We start from the raw sequence: 18,879 nt of genomic DNA on the forward strand, positions 1-18,879 counted from the left end.
GAGGTCTCGCCTGCCAAGGCGGGTCTCGAACCCACGGGCTCAGGCAATCCACTCACCTTAGCCTCCCAAAGGCACGGGATTACAGGCTGAGCCACCAAGCCCAGTTTAGATATAGTTTCTACATCTACCCTGGTTAGCCTCCAGAGACAAAAGAGTACTATATTTTTTTCACATACTAATATCTGTGTGGGGTTTGTTTGTTTTTCTTTTGGAGTTTAGGATTGTGGTCTATATTTTAGCAAACAAGGTACAAGGATATCTGAGCATAAACTTCAATTGAAACAGTTCAGAATGTATCTTAGGTATGTAAGAGATGGTCTTATATAAAACAAACTTGAAAGGAAGGGAAAAGAGAGAGAAATGAACTGTCGTTGAGGTTCTAACTCCATCTTTCTTGTTCTTAGTAGCTGTTGCCAAATTGGAGATAACACACAATTCTCTGCACTGAAGCATGAGCTCTCTGCTCTCCAAGGGGCCATCTAGTGAGCAATCCTATAGCTAAGAGGGATCACTCCATTCTGTACATAAGAAATCCTGTGTCATCAAGGAGATGCAAATTAAAACTACACTAAGATACCACCTAATTCCAGTCAGAATGGTCATCATCAATAACTCAAAAAATAACAGATGCTGGAGAGGATGTGGCGAAAAGGGGACACTTCTACACTGTTGGTGGGAGTGTAAACTAGTACGACCTCTGTAGAAATCAGTGTGGCGATTCCTAAAAGTTCTAAAAATTGACCTTCCATATGACCCCGCAATCCCCCTACTGGGAATATACCCTGAAGAATGCAAATCACTCTATAAAAAAGATACCTGAACATGTATGTTTATTGCAGCATTGTTCACAATAGCAAGAACATGGAACCAATCGTGCAGCCCATCAAAAGAAGAATGGATTTTAAAAATGTGGTATATATGCACGATGGAATATTACCCAGCCATAAACAAGAACAAAATCATGAACTTCACAGCAACCTGGATGGAATTCGAGCTTATAATACTGAACGCTCTCTCACAGAAACAAAGAGCTGATTATCACATGTTCTCACTCATAAGTGGTCCTTGAACAACTACCGTATTACTATAAGAAAAGGATTGAAAGTAGCAGGAAACTGTGGAGGGCAGGGTGGAATTGACAGTAGTCGATAACTGCCTGGGGAAAGTGGGCACACCTCATCAATAAGGGTACCTGCACAATGAATATTTGTATGCTTAACCCTGAATTGTACCCCACAATTTTAAAATAAAAATTAAAAGAGGAAAAGTAAAATAAAATGTGCATTAGAAAATATTTTTTAAATTGTGTGATTGTGAGTCAAATGGTTTGAATACATTTTTATTTTAATGATTTAATGATTTACTTAAAAATAAGTAATAAAATAATCTTGTACCAACAATGTATGAGAATACCCATTTTGGTAAACTCTAATACTAACCTGGATATTATTAATCTTAATTTCTGAAAATCTAATTAACCAATTCTAATTTTAGTTTCCACATCCTTGACCTTGATTGAAACAGAATGCCCTCTTATATGTTTATTGGCCATTTGTGGTCCATTTAAAAAAATAACTTATCCATACATTTTTTTTCTGTCTTTTATATTAGTCTTCTAAATGGAGAACATTATATATCTGAGTTAGGGAGGCATTGTTCCTTAGACAGTGCTAAAAACAAAGATAGACACTCTCCCCATTCTCTTTGAATTTAGAGATGATGAGTCATGAAATTAATATCCAACAAAACCCAACAAAATTTACTTACTAGCTGTTTTGTGTCAGGTACTATGTCTGGCATAAATATGAATAAGATACATCCCCTATCCTCAAAACAGACAGATAGAGTAGTAATTATGAAAGAATTCATGAATAACAGCATAGTTTCCTTAAGGACTAAGTCGGTGGCCTTTTTCTATAGTAACTAAAAGAAAAAAAGAAAGCAATGAGTAAGAAAATTACTTGTGACCAAAATATAGAAAAAGAGCATAAGGCATAGCCCCAAAGGTGTAGGAAATTGTTCACTAGATAGTTAATTTGTATAGTTTGTAGAATAGGGAGTTCAGTAAGATGGGAGAGGAAGAGAGGTGGACTACCTAACAAAGTGGGTCTAACTTTTATATATCCAAAGTCATAAACTCTATGGAAGTAGAAGGAATATAAATATTACACAATATTTATTATCTAAAATATATAACTTTCCAACATTAATTAAACCTCCCAATCAGTGACTATTTTCAAACTGAGATGAAACTTGAGGGAAGTCATCACTGATATTATTTTACTGATTTAATTATAAACCTATTAAAACATTTTGAAGGCCTTTTTGAATTTGAAAAATCAAAAGAATTTGAATTACTTTGAAAATATTCTGAATAATTTGAAATTATTCTGAATATAAGATTCTGTTTTTCTGTTTTTACTTATGGATGACACCAATAAAATATCTTGGGTTGGAATGAATATAGTCCCTAAGATGAAGCTATTTCCTAGTTAATTTATAATTTTTTCAAAAAGAAATACTACATATTAACACCTAGAACATAAATAAAATTCTAGAGCATAAGAGCAGTTTCTTTACCAATTTCTTTGTTCATCTCTTATGTCATCCAATCCATGCTAAACAATGATTACCTATGAAGAATCTTGAGTACCAAAACCACATTGGAAGACTTATAAATGCCCCTATTTCTAGATATAAATATGCATGGTTTTCTAGACAAGGTTTGAAGCCCTCTGAAAGGTCATGATCTTAACTCTATCCATCCTCATCATATATTTTGTTCCATGGATATACTCTAAACTGATGATACATTCATACCTGTTTTTTTCTATGAATTTGTTTTTAAAACTTTATTATCTAAAAATTCTAACTTAATCCTTTCACTTACAAAATACCACTCCCCTAAATAAAAATGTCCACATTCATTTACTTGACTTTTAATCATATTATTTTCTTCCTCATATGAACCAATGATATGCACTAATTCTCCCACTGTGTAAACTGCTCTTCTATGTCACACCTTACTCTAGAATAATTGCTCTGCACAACTTCATAGTATCAGTAGATTAGTAATTAAGTATGAAGCAACCTGAAACTAACAAGGCACAAATAGTTGCAAATTTCTAAAACTGTTTAGAATCTCAGAGGCAATCTGAGCCAAAGTGAAGAAATGGGGTATTCAGTTCTTAGTTGCTATTGTTCTTATGGTCATCATTTGGTTTGCTGGTTAATTTGGTTTGGCTTTGTTTTGCTGGATTGCCTTTAGGTAGAACAGATACTTTTTAAGATTAGAGGGAAGAGCCTCTAAAGATAAAGAAGTTTCAACTGAGGAAAGATACACTCATAAACCAGTTTTAGAGCAGATAAAAGAATTAGTATCCAGAAAACAGGAGGAGGGATTGCGTTTGAGCAGGAAGAGAGAGAAGAGGAGGGATTGCGTTTGAGCAGGAAGAGAGAGATTTTGTCCTCTGAGCATGGATGCAAAAGTTGAGGATGCAAATAAGTCGATAGGTTCTGAAAGCAGAAGTTGAGGTAGGCAAATTATTAAGATAGTCATCACAGTTTTCAGTTTAAAATGGCATCTGAGTTTGCTGTCAATGATGTGAGATTTTGCAAAGGGCCTGAGGACAGAGAAGATGATTTGGGATAATTTTTGAAGACAACAGGAGAAGAAACTGATCAAAAACAGTGAAATGACAGTCTAGGGATGCCCAAAGCTTAGTGAGATTGAAAAAAGCAAAACTTTTTAATGTACAATATATTCTTACATTACTTCAACAAATATTTATTGTGACGTTAAAATCTATCAGTTACTATATCCTCTGATAAAAATATAAAGGTTAAAAAGACATTGATTTGGGTTTCCTGGAGTTTATAGTCATATAGTGAAAAGCTATTATCCCATTAGGGCTCAAATATCTGAGAAAAAGACTATAGAAAATGTGTTATTGGATTAATTCAGAGTTATTAACTACCCATTTCTCTGCTTTAAAGCTTATAAGATATTCAGATTTTTTACTTTTTTACAAAGTTTTTAAGTTACATCTTACCAAAAATTTGTGATTTTAAGATTCACATTTTAAAATGTATTATTATAAAGTTGTTTAAAATATCCTATTATCTTTTAATATTTAAATATCTGTAGTTATGCTTTTTTCATTCCCAATTAAGTTGTACTTTTTCTTTTTTTTCTGAATCAATCTCCTTAGTAACTTTCTAACTCTACTTTTTAAATTATTTATTAGTCTTATTTTTCTCTTTTCTAAATTTTTAACTTAGTTTTTCTAAATATAGAATTTTAAGTTATATATGATTATTAATAAGTAGATAATTATTAGACTTTTTCCCCTAGCTTCTTAAGAATTTATCAACCCTTGTACAAAAGAAAAACAAAGTATATCTGATACTCTAAAGCATCATGGATTAAAAATTGGAAAATCATTTTTATTTGAAGAAGAGTCAACTTTGATGAAGAATAACAGTATTGTAAAATAATGAATTAAGTAAATTTGGCCTTAATTAAATTATGCTCAAGTGAATTCAAGGTTGACAATTACTTGATAGAGTTTAGAATAGCATAAATATTTTAAAAAGCATTTCCCATTAGGAAGATTCTATAAATATCATCATAAACTCAATCTTATGACTGAAAGTGTCTTTTTACACATTTAATCAAAAATAAGAAAGATAACATTTCTACCAAGTGCAGTGGAGATAAAATTGTTCTTTAAAAAGCTGAAGTGATGAAAAATGCTTAATGTGTAGCAAGGCTAAAAATATAATGAGTACTGGATTGTCTGCTATGAAAGACTTAAATTATAATAATAAAGATGAAAAGGTTGAAAAAATACTTAAAATACTTTTTAAAATTTTTTCAGGTAAATCATGACTCTCCCGTTTTCTTTAATTTTTTTCTTTCAAATACCTGATCACCACATTCAATTCTCATAGCAAGGCGTCAAATATTGTAAATACCCAATGATTCTTATTTCTTACACAGAGTTTTGGTTAGGAGTCCTAAATTTAACCAAATGATACCAACTTGGCCTCTACTTAAAAAAAAAAAAAAAGCAAAATTAACACATCAATCTTGTTATAAACACAAAATTTAGAATGTTACTCCTGGCCATCACCAAATACCACAGCTTCAATTTGTCTGTACTTCAGTTACTATAAAAACTTGTGGAAAGTATCACTTATGAAAGAATTGAAGAATGGACAACTTCTAAATTAATTTACTATTCTAATATTCAAGCAAACAGAAGCTACAGAAAGTCATATATTACCCAGTTGATCTTCATTTTCTGTGAAATCACCTTCACCTAACTCTATAGTGGGGGAACGGGGTAAAGTCTTATTATTCTCCAATTTTATTCCTACAAAATGCTATTCACCACACAAAAACCATGTCAATAGTCCTTGGACGGATATGTTCAATTGAATCTTATGAAAGTTTCTGGGATTCCAAAGTATGAAATTAGTTCTCTAATCTAGTTTCCTCCAAAGTTTTACCTGCCAAATCTATCCTGTCTCTAATAAGTTATTCCTGTAAATACCCTGTTCCTTGAGATAGTACAGTTCTTGAGTTCCATTTCACATGTGCTCTCCATAGAATTTGATTCTCACGTGAAGCTCCAAACACCAAAGAAAGTACAGATAGACTGTGACATAGAACTCTGGAAATCCAGAGCATTAGGAAGATTAAATTAAAAGTGACTCCAAATATCATGAGGCATATCAGGCAGTATAGAATAAATGATGTCGCAGAAACAACTGGCACCAAAATCTCATTGACTTGATACAATAATTTTTTTTTGTGTTGGAGTCTCACTCCTTCTTCCAGGCTGGAGTGCGGTGGCACACATGCTCACAGCCACCCCAGTGTCAACCTGCTGGCCTCCTGCGATCCTTCCGCCTCAGCCTTCCGAGTAGCCAGTCTATAGGCACGCACTACCACACCCAGCTAATTTTTTTTTTATTGTAGAGACGAGGTCTCACCAAGTTGCCCGGGCTAGTCTCGAACCCGCGGGCTCAGGCAATCCACTCGCCTTGGCCTCCCAAAGTGCTAGGATTACAGGCTGAGCCACCGAGCCCAGCCAATAAACATTTATTTATTCTCACCTGAAAACAAAACAAAAATTGACTCCAAACATTGAAAATATGCCCATGTGATTTCTTCTCTAAATTGTTCATGCTCTCTTTTAAACAATGCATTGAATACTTACTATAAGACAGGCACTGAGTTAGTGACTTCTTATAAGGCACAGTCCCTACACTCCTAGAGCTTACTTGCTAGCAGGAAGACCCTTATTAAACAGGAAAATATAAATGTGATGAGATTTATAGGAAGGAAACTGAGCTTTTTCAGGAAGGCCAGGTATTTATTATAATAATAGTAGTATACGCCTATTGTTTTTTAGAACTGACATTATTTAGAAAGAGAACAATTAAGCCAATTCAAGATCATGGAATATATAGCAAGATCATGGAACCAATCATGCTGTGCATCAAAAGAGGACTGGATTTTTAAAAATATGGTACATATACACAATGGAATATTACACAGCCATAAAAAAGAACAAAACCATGAATTTCACAGCACCCTGGATGGAATTAGAGTTTATAATACTGAGTGATCTCTCACAGAAACAAAGATCTGAGTATCATATGTTCTCACTCATAAGTGGACTTTGAACAACTATCGTAATACTATAAGAAAAGGATTGACAGTGGTGGAAAACTATGGAGGGGGCAGGAAGGGGAAGGGAGGTGGAATTAATGGTAGTCAATATCTGTCTGGGGACGGAGGGGCACACCTCATCAACAAGGGTACCTGCACAATGCATATTTGTATACCTAACCCTTAACTGTACCCACAATTTTGAAATAAAAAATATGTTAAAAAAAAGAATTACCTGGCTCACACTTAATAAAAATAAAAAAAGAAAGAGAACAACTAAGTCAATTCAGTTTCAAATCGACTGTTTATAAATAGAACTATTGACACACGCACATACACAGATATATTATATACCCATTACATACATATGTGTATGTGTGTGTGTGTGTGTGTGTGTGTGTGTGTATTCAGGAGTGCCAAAAAATGTACACACATTTCAAGTATGACTTTTTTCAAAAGATAGATTTAATCAAATGAATGCTAGTGTTACCGTGCAATAGGCAGGACCGTCAAAGAAAATATGGAAGCTCGGTTGAGCGAACATCATACTATGCATTGCAACCATAATTTAATTTAACTTCAAAAAGCAATATATAGTCTCTTAAAATGTGTATGCTCTTTGACAACCCCGTATGTTTATATACAAATATAAAAATATGTAGGGAAAGACAAAGAGATTATTATTTGAGATTTAAAATTTTTATTTAAACCATGCACCCAAAGATGCATGATCACTCCCTGGAGAAAACACTCCAAGGGTTTTCCATTACACTTGCAATAAAATTTAAACTCCTTTTTTTGGCCTCAAGAATTCATGCATGTAGCCTGCCCACCTATCCAGCTTTAACTCCTTCCACTTTCCTCCTCTGCCATGATATTCAAGACACAAGGGCCGTCTGACTATTGACCACACCAAGTTTCCTTCCTGTCAACCACACTTGATAAAATTATTTGAGCTTCTACACCCAGCTAATATAACCTTGGACATTTCAGCTACATGTGTCAATAAATTCCCATTTTTACTTGGGCCAATTTTGGTTGAGTCTCATACTAGAAACTAAAAAAATCTTCACTATTATTAGTCCTCACTTGCTCCCATTCTTTCGATAGTTCCTAATGTGCCTCAATCCTGAGTAATTCCACCAGCCTTATCAATTTTCCCTGACAAGGTCTATTTTGTCCACATGTTGCTTACACTGTAAAGGTCTATCTTGTCCACACACTGTTTAAACTGTAGTATCCAACTAGTTTGGCACACAAAACAGTATAATTATCATTCTCTCACGATAGATCCAGTTCATCAATGAAAGAAAATCAATATCAAGCCAGTAATTTTTTTCTGTAGAAATAGTCCCTGTGAGTTGATACAATAAGCTTAATTTTGATGTAGCTCCCTAAGTCTTTTTCACACATGCAGTTATCAAACTAAGACTTCCCTAATCCTATAAATGCACTGTTTAGTTTTTATAACAAAGGCCAATGATAACACTATTCCTACTGATGCAAGAAAAGCATACTTTGAGTAAGACAGAAGTAGGTATGAATTTTGATTCTGTCATCTTTAACTCTGTAATCTTAAGCAACTCCTTGACCTCACCAAGCCCCACTTTCCACAACTGTAAAATGGGAATATTCTTTTCTTTATGATATTTTTACAAAAAAAATAAGAAAACATACATAAGAAACACTTGTCCTTAAATGATAACCACTAGTCTTCCTCTTGAGCCCTTTTCTTCAGATTTCTGACACATTTTGTTCCCCAAGTCTATAAAGCAAAGAAATGATAATCTTTCCTAGCTTTGTGCTTTTCAAAAATATGATTAGAAGATCCACTAAATCAGTGGCTTATACTCAGGATCCAGGTAGGTAAAATAAATTACTAAAAAGTGCTGTTTAAAATGGGCTGTGGTGAGAACCATGGTAAACCACAGAGCAAATGCTTCAAATAAAAACCACTATTCAACATTGCCCAACTACTGCCATTGGGAATTTGGCAAAAAATGTTCTGATTTTGTAAAAAAGCAAAATAACAAAGTTTCACCAGATATTTATTCATGTTTAAATGCTGATAATCTATTTAGAATTTATGAACCATTTGCAAAGCACGGGTGGTCCATGAGTAGACTGTGTGTGACCTTGGCATCAAGCCACAGAATGACACACAAATGACTAGCAGTGAAAAGTTGAAATAAAATTTTGGTCATCCCACTAGAAATGTCTTGTGAAACTAATTCTAAAGAGCACTCTTTTGTTCAACTACTCCATCTATCTGTATTTCTTTCTTTGTTTCCCAACCTAGCCTCAATAATCCATTTCAATAATGCTACTTGTCAACCTCTTGGCATTCATGCTGCCTCCAACCTTTCATGTACTGCCTGCACTGAGGTGTTCTCCTGATTCACAAATCTATCTTTTTTTTTTTTTTTTTTTTGAGTTAGAGTCTCACTCTGTCACCCAGACCGGAGTGCAGTGGCCACTCCCGGCCACCGCAGCCTCCACCTGCTGGGCTCCAGTGATCCTTCTGCCTCAGCCTTCCAAGTAGCCGGAATTGCAGACCTGCACTACCACGCCCGGCTGATTTTTTGATTTATTGTAGAGATGAGGTCTTGCTGCCCAGGCGGGTCTTGAACCTGCGGGCTCGGGTAATCCACTCACCTCAGCCTCCCAAAGGCGCGGGATTACAGGCTGAGCCACCGAGCCCGGCTATGTCATTTTTAATAAGGTGAAAATCTTTCAGAAAACTGGAAGAAACAGGACTAGGCATACCTTCTTAGAGCACAGAAGGTTTTTTACTAAGATAAGTTTTTATGTGACTGGGGAAATTATTTGATCAATGACATTTCAAAAGGAGTTACATCAAAATTGTTTTGGCTTCCTAATATACTGCCCAGCAAGTATTTTTAAATATTTCACATAGGCATATTTCATCCCCAATAAGTCTACAATTATTTTAAAGTTCTACATATTTTATGCCTCCCTACAGAGTTTAGTAAGCCTTTGTCAGACTGAGTACTTCAGAATGACTTCTAATACTAAAAAAAAAAAACTCCTGAGAAACATTTCAAAGCCAAGATCCATATATAAGCTAGAATTGTCAGTGCCACTTTCATTCCACACTCTTTTAGCTATACCTTATAGGGAATTTACTTAGAAGTTTTATAAACAAAGAAGAAGAGCTACTGTTAAATTTTACTGACACATATAGAAGTAACATTGCTAAGCAAATCCAGGTAGAATTCAATAATGTAGTAAATTAATAAGCTTTATATTAGCCTACTAGAATGCATGCCTTAATTCAAAATGTATTAAAAGAATATGCTTACAGTGCTCTAATAGAAATCAATTTACTTAATGATGGTTGCTCTAGGAATGCAAGGATATGTATCATTTGAAAACATATATGTATAATTTATCAATATAACCTTGGGGAAAATGCTACTTTACCATCTTGATAGATGATAAAAGTTATTTCACAAAGCAAACTTTGGAAAGAAAAATGACTTTAAAATGCAGTGGATTATAAAAAATTTCTGAACACATCATCTACAATCCAAATGTGACTCATCTAGTAATGGATATAAAATGATTACACATTAACCCTCATGAGCTATTTTGTAAAGAAATATTCATGACAAAGACAGAAGTCACCCAGTATAACAAATATAATAGGCATCCTACATTTTGAAGACACACTGGAAAGAGCAAATATCAAAAAACTGTTTTTATAAGAATTTGATGATTTTTCAAACAAACCAAATAAAGGTAACTGAAAATTATGAGAGAAATAGGAACTCCTAAAACAGGCATACTACTAATAATGGCAGCTACCATATATTAATCATTTAAGGGAACCACAGGTAGCTGAATGATAGATGCAAGATTCAAACCCATGACTCACTGACTCAAAACTCATGTGCATCACTTTATGATACTTCTGCCCCATAATAAAACTGATGATGGAAAGAGTCCTTCAAAAAGATTAGTAATCACTACTGAAAGAATCCAGAATTATGGCCATTCCCTTAGCTACACTTGTTATACCTTATAGGGCATTTCAACCAATTATCTTAGTAAGATATTGAACTTTAAAGCTTCCAACAAATCTTTTAGTAAGAAGATACCAGAAACTTTAAAATATCTCTGTATGTTTCATTATAATTTATATGTACACATATATATTTTAGTATATTATCGATCATAATCTTGAACACTTTAAGGTGTTTTCCTTTTCTGTTTTTTCTTTATGTGCTCTTACTTGATTCCACTGAGTCATCCATTGTCTGAAAAAGCACCACAATTTTTACGAAAAAATTGCCAAGAAAAAAAATCAATATAAAGTTTTTAACTCAAAGTATATGCTTCATCCATTCATCAATACAGTAAATGCTAATTAAGTTTCAATTATATGCTAGATGATACTCTGTTCTAAATACAATGAACAAAGTAGAGCTTGAAGTAGATTGTGTGTGTGTGTGTGTGTGTTTGTGTGTGTGTGTGTGTGTGTGTGTGTGTGTGTGTGTGTGTGTTTGTGTGTGCAAAATGAAGCCAAGCCAAATTTTATTGAGGGAAAAATGTTTTCTACATTTTATTTACACATCAAAAGTTAATGCTGGTTTGGGACCACAGAGTTTTATAATTACATCATGGTATAGAAAGGAAAGAATATATAGACAAAGGAAATTTTCATCTGTCCTTAAAAAAAACCCACAAAAACACCTTGCACTCCTAAGAAAGAGTGAGGGAAAGAAAAGGGCAAGGCAGTCAGATTGGTATGGCCTAAGTTCTTGGAGTGAGGGTGGAGTGATGAACACACCTAAATAAGTTTGGGAGGGAAATTCCCATGTAAAAAGGACTTGCTCTTTCTTTTCATGTTAAGGGAAAAACAAGACAGACCCCTCAGAAAATCTGTATGTTCAGTGTGGCACCATGTCTAGCAAGATCTAAGAGTTTCCCTAACAGACCATCCAGAACTAAATAAGGATATGGAAGTAACTTTCCAAAATCCTGAACACTGAATATTGGTACAGAAACTCAAGTGAGAGTATTGAGCTACTGGAGGGTCAAGACAGACATGCTAGCCGGGCTTGGTGGCTCAGCCTGTAATCCCACGCCTGTGGGAGGCTGAGGTGAGTGGATTGCCTGAGACTGAGAGTTCAAGACCCACCCGGGCAACTTGGCGAGACCTCATCTCTACAATAAATCAAAAAAAATTAGCCGGGCGTGGTAGCACGCCTGTAGTTCCAGCTACTTGGAAGGCTGAGATGGAAGGATCGCTGGTGCCCAGGAGGTGGAAGCTGTGGTGGCCAGGAGCGGTCACTGCACTCCAGTCTGGGCGACAGAGTGAGACTCCAACTCAAAAAAAAATTTAAAAAGACAGACGTGCTAAGGAAACCAAGGAGCTAGAATAAGTCTTAAGTTGGACCAAGGATAAAACAGAAAATAAGAACCGTGAAACTAGAAGCTATGGCTGCAAGCTGGTGCTGATTTTTTTGTCTTTTAAGCCAGATAAGATGAGTCACAATACCACAAATTTGAGATTCCCTCATCTCACTTTCATTGGGCTTTCACTACATTTAGACTCTACCTTGGAAAGTGAGGCAAATAAAGAATACCTTTTGAAAGATGAGGGGAAAAACACAATTGAGGAGCTAAACTTTGAACTGATTGAACATTTACCCAAAAGAGATTAAATTAGGTCCAAAGGGAGTGAGAAAATAATAAGTCATCTGAAATCAGTGCCCTCACAACTTCCACCATCATTGTAAAAAGTGGGCATGTTTTATATGATATCTGAATTATAGCATATGAAACTCCAGTCAATTGCATTTTCAAGAGGTAATCCAATGTACATAAGTGCCATTATGTATTCCCAGGAAATACTGCTACCTTTATATTTTCAGAATTAAAAATAGACAACTTGGATTATAATTAAGTTCCTAGAGTAGGTGGTTCTTATTGCCCATAACAGTTCATGCCCAGAAAGAGAAAAATCAGGTAATCAGTATCCCTTAAAAAGTTATCTAGCCATGTGTTTTTCTAAGTGTACTATGTGTGATGCCCCAAATGCAACGAGGCCCTGGGAAAGGAAGTGTGGTCATTGGAAAGAGGAACAAGATTGTCTCACAATGCGGGACTGAAAACCCTAGCCAGAAATACCTTGATTCTCCTTTATTAATTTGTTTCACTTACACTTTTTCTAACTTAGTAAATGACATTTAAAAAAATCTAGAGTAATCGCCCTAGATTCAAAACTTCAGAAGTCATCCTTGATACATCTTTTTTTGTAACACCACGTTAATTCATCAACAAGTCCTGTCAGTTTTTCTCCCCAACTGTAGCTCAGAGCTGCCCACTTCTCTCATTCATTGCTTCTATTTTTTCTTGCCCAGACTACTAAAATAGTTTCCTACCTAGTATCGCTGCTAACACTTTTGTCCCTTACAATTCATCCTTCACAAAGAATCCAAAGTCCTTCAAATTCTTCAACAACTCCCCTTCAAGTTAACATGAAAAGCAAATCCTTGCCATGGCTTGACTCCTAAACTTTGTCTCTCCTGTCCCTGATATTACTCTCCTCTGGTTCTCTAACCCCCAACAACGTTACCTCCTGGTCTTCAAAATGAAAAGTTTGTTTCCCAACAAAACGTGTGCTGTTAATATCCCCTCCTTCTTGAAAGTTCTGGCCTACAGATCTTTACATAACAAGAGGCTCTCCAAATCCTGAGTTCAAGCAATCCTCCTGCCTCAGCCTCCCAAAGTCTGGGATTATAGGCATGAGCCATAGGGAAAGCACAGAGGATTTAGGGGACAGTGAAACTACTCTGTATGATACTCATGGTATTACACACTTCTTAAACCCATAGAATGTACCTAATTTAAACTATGTACTTAGTTAATCATAATGTATCACTATTGGCATATCAACGTTACAAATATGTCATATTAATGCAAGATGTTAAAAGTAGGGGAAATTGGTGTGGGGGTGTGGATTGCAAGGGAACTCCTTCTTGTTCAAATTGCAGCTCAATGTTACTTCTCCAAAGAGAACTTCCTGTAGCATCCCATAAAAAGTAGATTTCTTTCCCTTGACATTCCCCCCTTTGTTTGTCTATAGCTCTATAATCTAGTTATCTCTTTAAAATGTATGCTCCTCAAGGGCAGGGATCTTTTGTGTATTGTGTTCACAGGTATGTAGGTACCCTGTCAATATGGTTGAATAAGTACTAAGTGAGTAGGGTAATGTAGGGGATGGTTACTCTCTAGTCACTGTTTCCTTTTCACTAATATCTTTTATGGCATTCCCTGTTTCAGTATAACTAGAAAAAAATTACCTGGAATAGGCAATGAAGAACATATGGAAGTATAGTACTAAATAAAGAGCAGTATGCAAAATGTTCAAAGAGGAATTGAGGAAATAAAAATTATAATTTAAAAAAGAGGAGAGCAGACTTCTTTAAAACATCACAGCCTCTCACTCACTCAATGCTAGCTCTTCCATCCCAGAAATATAAAAGGAAATGCCTGCTTTATTTATTTATTTATTTATTTATTTATTTCAAGTGAAAGGAAAATTTTATCGGCATTGACAATTTAGCAGTTTATAGGGTAAAAAACAAGCTAATTCAGTATTCAGTGATAATTACATTAAAAATCATTTTTAATTGTCAAAGATAATTCACTAATTCTTTTTTTAATTCTTAAAATTTATTTGGAAATGCCTATGTTTTATAAAACATTGCATAAGGTGTATTTTCTGTGTTGAAATATTTAAAATCCACTAGGAAATCCACTAGGAAGACTTACGTTTGGTTAAAGTGAGACATTCAATCTACTGAGTTTTCATGAAGCACTATAGTCATGTTAACTGACGTAAGATGCCATATAGGATTTCATCTTTTTCGCAATTGAAAAATAAATAGGTAACCAGAGTAAAGAGTATCAGAAAAATAAATAAATACATTGCTTACATTTCAATGAGAAATTGACCTTAAATAACAGATTTCTAAAAATAACAATAATAACTCTTTTAGTAAAATTTTACTTACAGTTATTCTACTTAGGGAACACTTAAAAGACAGTGACAGAGAGTATCTGTGTAAAGCTTTTCAGAAAAGTTTAAAATTATATGTTTGCATTTATGTAAGTTAATAGGTTGATGACATTCAGAAAAGAAATTTAGTATAATTGTGCATAACACACAATAGTTTTTGTTTTAATTGCTAAATTATATTTTTGACTGTGATTCAACCACTACATAATATGGGAAAAACTTGTTTCATAATAAAAGCATACTAACTAGCCTATTAATAATCAGGTTTCTAATGTAGCATCACATTCTGAAATTAAGAAACGACATTCCTATTATGTTACAGATTAATATTTGTTCTCAGAACTATTTCCAAAAGAAAAAAATTCTTACCAGACATAAACTGTGTAATAGAGGATAATTCCATTTGGCTCCAGGGGTGGTTGCCATGACAACTGCACCGTGACACCAGACAAATGTTTTACAGAAAAGTCTTGAGGGGGAGAATCAGGAACTGAAAAGTTAAAGTAAAAAATAATGCATTTTGTTAAACATAAGAAAAGATTAAAATGGAAACGTACAAAATTTGTGTTAAACTTTCTGGCAGAAGAACTAGGCTAAGTGATTTTTCCATGGGCACAAGAGAATGATTGTTTACTTTCAAAATGAGATGATAAAGGAAGATTTTGCATGGTAGTGTTAGAACATCTGTTTCTGTGATTCAATGGAAAAAAATATTTCATGAGAAACTAGAACAAGGGGTATGTCACAGTGACTCACCTACTGTTCAAGTACATCTTAGTAAATTGTTATCCTCTAATAAAAATAAAAACTTTACTGGAGTGAATAAATACACAGTAAAAGAGCTCCCCTGACAATAAAAAGAGGTGGGGAGGGAGAAATCACATATCCAAGAAATGGGAAAGTGATAAGCATAACATTGGAAGAGCAGTTAAAGTGACTGACCTCACAAATGAAAACTACATTCCTCAATTTCAGTTGTGTCATTAAACTGTAAAGTAATAGCAAAATCTGTCCAGCGAATCTCCAAAAGTGAATGGTTTGCAAAGGAAACACTAATGTAGCTCATAAACAAGAAAATCTCTTAGGATCTTATAATTAACTATAGCAATGTAAGAATACAAATACTTTAGCATTGTATTTTCTTCATTGAATAAGCAGAACAAAATTACTAAAACTAGTTAGTCAAGTTTATATTTCCATTTAGATAAACATTTAGAATGGCATTTTTCAGTTGCTGTGGAACAGCATGGCAATGTCTTAGAATACTGAAATAAAACTTTTTGCATATAAAAAAGTACAACACTAAAACTTAGTTCATTCTTACAGTTACACATGGAAAGTGAACTCATAGGTAGATAATAGATATTCTGATAATTTTTTAGATCTTTAAACAATGTTAATTTATATATAGTTCATGTACAGATCACTATTTTCAATAACTTGGAGAAAATGCTACCTGAATTATTTCCATTTCTTTTTGATTCTCTGAATAATCTCAGCTATAATTGTGTGTGTAACCATGTATGTTTTCATTATTTAACAATAATTTTCTTAAAAAAAGTTTATAGAGCATAGAAAGATTTATGAGACAAGATGAAAGAATAATGGTGACAGCTGTATTTGGTGTTTTCATTTTATTTCACTAGCACTACAATAAAAATGCTATCAAATATTGATTATTATAATATATATATATAATTTAGAGATGTCTGTTTCCCAAGATTGGAAATAACACTGAAAACACTCACTTGTGAAAGCAAACATCTATAAATATGTTTCCTAGCTTCTTTGTAAAATCTTATTTTTATTTATTGTTTTTAAAAAGGACTTCAATAAAAAGCACTGATTTAAAAACTAATATGTTGCAACTAATCATTTATATTCTACAAATGCTTTAAAATACTTATGTGGAATATCAGACAATTCTTAGTGTTTTATGAGGTAATCTTCAGTATAACCTTGAGTATTTTCTTTTTAATGTCAAGACATTTCATTGCAAAGTAAATGTAATTAACATGTCTGCCTAAACAAAATACTGCCTATCTACTGTAGCAGGCTAAATTTTAATCATTTTGGCATTTGTATTCTGAAATACAATTTAACAAAAATGCAACTAGAGAAAATAGAACCTTTCGCAATTCATTCAATTCGCTGTGTCAGAGTATCTGAGGATAGATGAGAAAGGACTTCACGAAGCTCCTGCTACTCCCTCCACCTGGCATGATCTTTCCTCTCTTTCACTCCCTCTCTATACCCATCATCAGATCACCACTGACACATAAATTCCACAGCCATACTCACCCTAATGACTCAGAATAGCTTACATCCCTTGTCCTGATGAATGTTTTGGGAACATTTAAACCAGTAATTAAAATGATAAAAATATGTGTCTACACATTTGCCAAATTTAGGTCTCTTCCGCTAAACTTTAAGCTACATAAGGGCAAGGAGCTCTGAATACCTAATAAAGCAATCTTCCTCAGACCTTTATCCAAACTCAATTTGTTGTAATTTTTCAACAAAGGAGTCTTGTCCCTTCCCTCTTCCTTAGAAATTATACGACTTGACCAAGAACTTGGATGGAAGTTTACTTTGGAGAGCTGTATTTTTAACAGTCCAGGTAATTCAGATACAGTGGTAAAAGTTCTGTCTGCTCAAAATATATGTTCACTACTGGTCTCATTTTCTCTCTAAGATCTTGAATTCTTACCATCAGGACTATTAGATTAGATTAGGTATAAATAAGTGGACGCTAATTGTACCTCTAAAATAAAAATTAAAAAAATAAGTGGGCACTATTTCAGAAAGGCATTGCTAAAATGATTTAATACACTTTATCTTAGATACTAATATAAGATAGAAAGGAGTGCTAACTTTCCTCCCTGGTCTAACCATTGATCCATTGGGAAGGAATTTTTAATTAAGTTAATTTTTACTTTGAGAGCAGGGAGAATCTATTTATGAAAAAATGAAAATTCGGAGGTAAGTTTTGATGGAGAAGCAAGCATTGTAAGTAGAGGCAATGACTAAGGAAGACTAGTCCATAGGGACATCACCTTTAGAAGCTGGGACTACCCAGAGAACCCTACCAGGATGTTTTGGTGAAATTATTTGGCAGAGGTGAAAACAAGAAGAGGCCTGCAAAGAGAGAAGATGAATCCAAAGACTTTATTATTTTGAATAAAAAGAGAGCAATGTAGAGAAAGACCTTCCCTCCTAGCTGTGTCAAATGTACATTCTGCCCTGATAAAAGATTCTAGACTTTGAACATCAACAGGGTACAGGCTAACTTGAAGATAAGGGAACTTGAAAGAAAAGAGAGGAAAAACAGATACTCCACAAACACTCACAATACATTCAGACCCACCCCTCATGGCAACAGGAATTCATCTTACAGGGAAAAAAAATCTCAAAATATATAATGTGCAAAACATAAATGTATATCTTAATCCCAAATATATCCCTTAAAAGTAATTTTCTTAGCATGATATATCCTTGTAATTTGACAGGGTACCACTGTAAAGTGATCTCAGTAGTAAAGTTTATTTTATTCAGGTTGGGGAAAGAGATGATTCAATATTCAATATGAAAGCTATTAACATGGCCAATTAAGTAGAAAAACCTGAACAATAGCCTGAATTCATTAACAAGCTAATCCTAATACCATAAGAAATGTTGAAAGTTGGCATAGCCTGAATCTATCATAAAATTCATGTAACTGTCTATTCTTATAAATATAAAAGTTAAAAAAACAGTCATGCAGCCGGGCTTGGTGGCTCAGCCTGTAATCCCGTGCCTTTGGGAGGCTGAGGTGAGTGAATTGCCTGAGCCTGAGGGTTCGAGACCCGCCTGGGCAGGCGAGACCTCATCTCATTACAATAAATCAAAAATTAGCCGGGCGTGGTAGTGCGCGCCTGTAATTCCAGCTACTCGGAAGGCTGAGGCGGAAGGATCGCCGGAGCCCAGCAGGTCGAGGCTGTGGTGGCCGGGAGCAGCCACTGCACTCCAGTCTGGGCGACGGAGTGAGACTCCAACTCAAAAAAAAAAAAAAAAAAAAAAACAGTCATGCTATACATCTGCTAATGTTCAAACCATCCCAATGAAATGTTTAGCCTTAAGAATTCCCGTAGAAAAATATTATTGAAGG

At 34.5% G+C, this 18,879-nt stretch overlaps 1 protein-coding gene across 1 annotated transcript in view; it reads right to left on the reverse strand.

The window, feature by feature from the left end:
- Nucleotides 1-18,879, reverse strand: part of PTPRQ (protein tyrosine phosphatase, receptor type Q) — a 219,468-nt gene that overhangs the window by 153,939 nt on the left and 46,650 nt on the right. The window contains exon 17 of the mRNA XM_008058431.1: nt 15,102-15,222. Coding sequence (XP_008056622.1) covers nt 15,102-15,222 — 121 coding nt within the window. The remainder of the gene's footprint in view (nt 1-15,101; nt 15,223-18,879) is intronic.

Source organism: Carlito syrichta, unplaced genomic scaffold (genome assembly GCF_000164805.1).
Source record: "Carlito syrichta isolate Samal-C Ts95f unplaced genomic scaffold, Tarsius_syrichta-2.0.1 Scaffold303338, whole genome shotgun sequence".
Classification (NCBI taxonomy): Eukaryota; Metazoa; Chordata; class Mammalia; order Primates; family Tarsiidae; genus Carlito; species Carlito syrichta.